Below are 3034 nucleotides of genomic sequence, written 5' to 3' on the forward strand. Positions count from 1 at the left end.
GCCTGGGGGGGTCCCATATTCCTTAGAGGGTTTCCTGGGGTGCCTCCTCTTCCCTTTGGGGGGTCCCCTCTTCCCTTTGAGAGTCCCAGGGGTGTCCTCTTCTCCCTTTTGGGACATTCTGAAGGCCAAGGGAATCCCCAAACAGTGGGAATTACTACCCTTTTCCCTGTTGCCATCCACCGAGACACTCCCACCCAGGGGTCACTCCTGCCCAGAGGACACTCCAGGGGACACTCCAGGGGACACTCCTGCCCTGGTAACACTCGTGTCTCCCGCAGGGCCGGCGCTACACGGGTGACGTGGCCAAGCTGTACAGCATCAATGTCACCAACGTGCTGGGGGGGGTGGCCTCCTTCTGCCGCCGCTGTGCCCCCCAGCCCACGGGCCCCTGTGCCCCCTGCCCCCCCGGCAGTGCCCTGGACCCCACGGGGACCTGCCAGCCCTGCCCCCCTGGCACTGTCCTGCGGGGACCCCCCTCGGGAGGGACCCCCTTGTGCCACCCCTGCGGGCCCGGCACTCGCAGCAACCAGGTGGGTATCCCCAGTGGTTCCCCAGGGGCAGCACTGGGCAGTTCCAGGAGAGTGACACTGTCATGGGTGGGTGGCACCAGGTCCCCCAGCTGTCCTGGGCAGGTGACACTGCCTGGGTGGTGATGTCAGCCCCCCTCAGCTGTTCCCAGGGAGGTGAAAGTGTCTGACCCTGGGTGGGTGACACCAGCCCCTCCCGGCCATCCTGGGTGGGTGACAGGGTGGGTGACACTAGCTCCCTTGGCCATCCTAGGTGGGTGATGCCTGGATGGGTGATGCCAATCCCCAACTGTCCCCAGGGAGGTGACACCAGCCCTCCAGCCATCCCAGGGAGGTGACAGGGTGGGTGACATCAGCTCCCCTGGACATCCCAGGGGGGTGACAGGGTGAGTGTGAGGTGGGTGACCCTGAGTGGGTGACATTTTATGACCCCAGTGGGTGACACCACATGTCCCCTGTCCCTGAGGGGCAGTGCCAGCTCCCTGTGGTGCCCACAGGGGTGTCCCCGGTGGGTGCCACATCCACCCCTGAGCCCCCTCTCCTTGTCCCTATCCCTCTGTCCCTGACCACTATCCCTGTCTTTGACCCCTTGTCCCTATGTCCCTGTGCTCCTTTCCCTGTCCCCATCCCGGTCCCTGACTGTGTCCTTGTCCCCAGCTGCGCTCCTTGTGCTACAACAACTGCAGCCTGTCCCTGTCCCTGCCCGGCCGGACGCTGCTCTACGAGTTCCCTGCACTGGGTATGGGGCTGGAGGTGGGCACCGGGCCCAGCTTCACCCCCAAAGGGCTGCGCTACAGCCACCGCTTCCAGCTCAACCCCTGCGGCCACCAGGTGGGGCACGGCCGGGACACAGCTGGGCATGCGGGACGGGGGGCACAGAGAGAGAGGGGCACGGGAACACACGTGTGCACACATGGGAACACAGAGAGAGAGGCACAGGAACAGATGTGTGCACACATGGGAACACAGAGAGGGGCACGGGAACAGATGTGTGCACACATGGGAACACAGAGAGAGAGGCACAGGAACAGATGTGTGCACACATGGCAACACGCCTGAGCACATGGGAGGGTGGCCACCGGCCCATGGGTACACACATGGGAACACCGAGAGGAGGGCACAGGAACACACATGTTCACACATGGGAACATGCCTGGGCATGCGGGAGGGTGGCCACAGGCACACGGGCACACACATGGGAACACACTCTGCTGCGTGTGCCCCCTCTGTGCCCCGTGTGTACCAGGTGTGTACTGCGCATGTGCCCCATGTGTGCCAGGCATGCCCTGCATGTGCCAGGCGTGTGCCAGGCGTGTGCCAGGCATGCCACGTGTGCCAGGCGTGTGCCAGGCGTGCTGTGTGTCCCCAGGGCAGGAAGAAGGCCTCGTGTGCCGACTCGGTGCCGCAGGGCCGGGGGGGGGCCCCCGCCCGCCGGGTGACATCCTACGTGTGCCAGGCCATCGTTGTGCCCCCCGACAGCGCCGGGGCCCGCGGGGCCGTGTCCTCCCAGCCCGTGAGCCTGGGGGACACCCTGCTGGGTGAGGGATACTGGGAATGGGATACCAGGAACAGCATACTGGGAGTGGGATACCCTGCTGGCTGTGGGACCGGGAATGGGACACTGGGAATGTGATACTGGGAAGGGGAATGAGACACCCTGCTGGGTGAGGGACTGGGATACTGGGAATGGGCCACCTTGGGGGACACCCTGCTGGGTGAGAGATACTGGGAATGGGACACCCTGGTGGCACTGGGACACCCTGGTGGGACAAGGACACCTCGGCAATGCTGGGACACCCTTGTGTGACTGGGGACACCCTGGTGTGATTGGAGACAACCCTGGGACTTGTTGGTGGCCCGGGGACACCACGGGGATGGCCCCATGTCCCCCAGGTGTCACCACCAGCGCGGTGCTGGATGGCGTCGTGTCCCCCCCGGAGCTGTTCCCAGGCAGCCATTCCGACCTGCCCGACGTCATCTTCTTCTTCAGGTGGGGGCAGGGATGGGGGGGACACCCCACCGTGTCCCCAGTGTCCCCCTGACACCCCGTGTCCCCTGGCAGGTCCAATGATGTCACACAGCCCTGCACCAGTGGCAGGGCCACCACCCTCCGTCTGCGCTGTGACCCCCTGAGCCCCCCCAGTGGCACCCTGGTTGTCCCCAGGGGGGGGGGGACACTGGGGACCCTGGGGGGGGCTTTGAGGACCCCCAAGGTGACCCCACCATCTCCTGCTGGGGTGGGCTGGTCCCTAGGGTGCTTCACTTTGGGGACACAGGTGTCGTGATGTCCCCAACCTTGGGGCGTCACCCCGGATGTCCCCAGGTGTGGGGGGGGACACCGGGGATGCCAAGGGGGTTTGGGGACCCCCAGGATGACCCCCCCACATCACCTATAGAGAGGGACACATCCCTGGGGTGCTTCACTTTCGGGACACCCCTGTCACGGTGTCTTGAGCGTGGGGTGTCACTATGGCTGTGTCACTGGCACCCTGACTGTCCCCAGGTGG

General features: G+C 65.3%; 2 protein-coding genes across 2 annotated transcripts in view; both read left to right on the plus strand.

The window, feature by feature from the left end:
* The window catches only part of LOC115308133 (UPF0577 protein KIAA1324-like), an 8960-nt gene extending 6049 nt beyond the window's left edge, over positions 1-2911 (plus strand). The window contains exons 8-13 of the mRNA XM_029965879.1: positions 125-144; positions 279-530; positions 1185-1358; positions 1807-2065; positions 2421-2517; positions 2590-2911. Of these exons, the coding sequence (XP_029821739.1) occupies positions 125-144; positions 279-530; positions 1185-1358; positions 1807-2065; positions 2421-2517; positions 2590-2812 (1025 nt within the window). The 3' untranslated portion in view covers positions 2813-2911. The remainder of the gene's footprint in view (positions 1-124; positions 145-278; positions 531-1184; positions 1359-1806; positions 2066-2420; positions 2518-2589) is intronic.
* SARS1 (seryl-tRNA synthetase 1) overlaps positions 2812-3034 on the plus strand; it is a 22269-nt gene continuing 22046 nt past the window's right edge. Inside the window, exon 1 of the mRNA XM_029965880.1 lies at positions 2812-2850. Coding sequence (XP_029821740.1) covers positions 2812-2850 — 39 coding nt within the window. The remainder of the gene's footprint in view (positions 2851-3034) is intronic.

Source organism: Manacus vitellinus, unplaced genomic scaffold (assembly GCF_001715985.3).
Source record: "Manacus vitellinus isolate BGI_N305 unplaced genomic scaffold, ASM171598v3 scaffold_121_pilon, whole genome shotgun sequence".
NCBI lineage: Eukaryota > Metazoa > Chordata > Aves > Passeriformes > Pipridae > Manacus > Manacus vitellinus.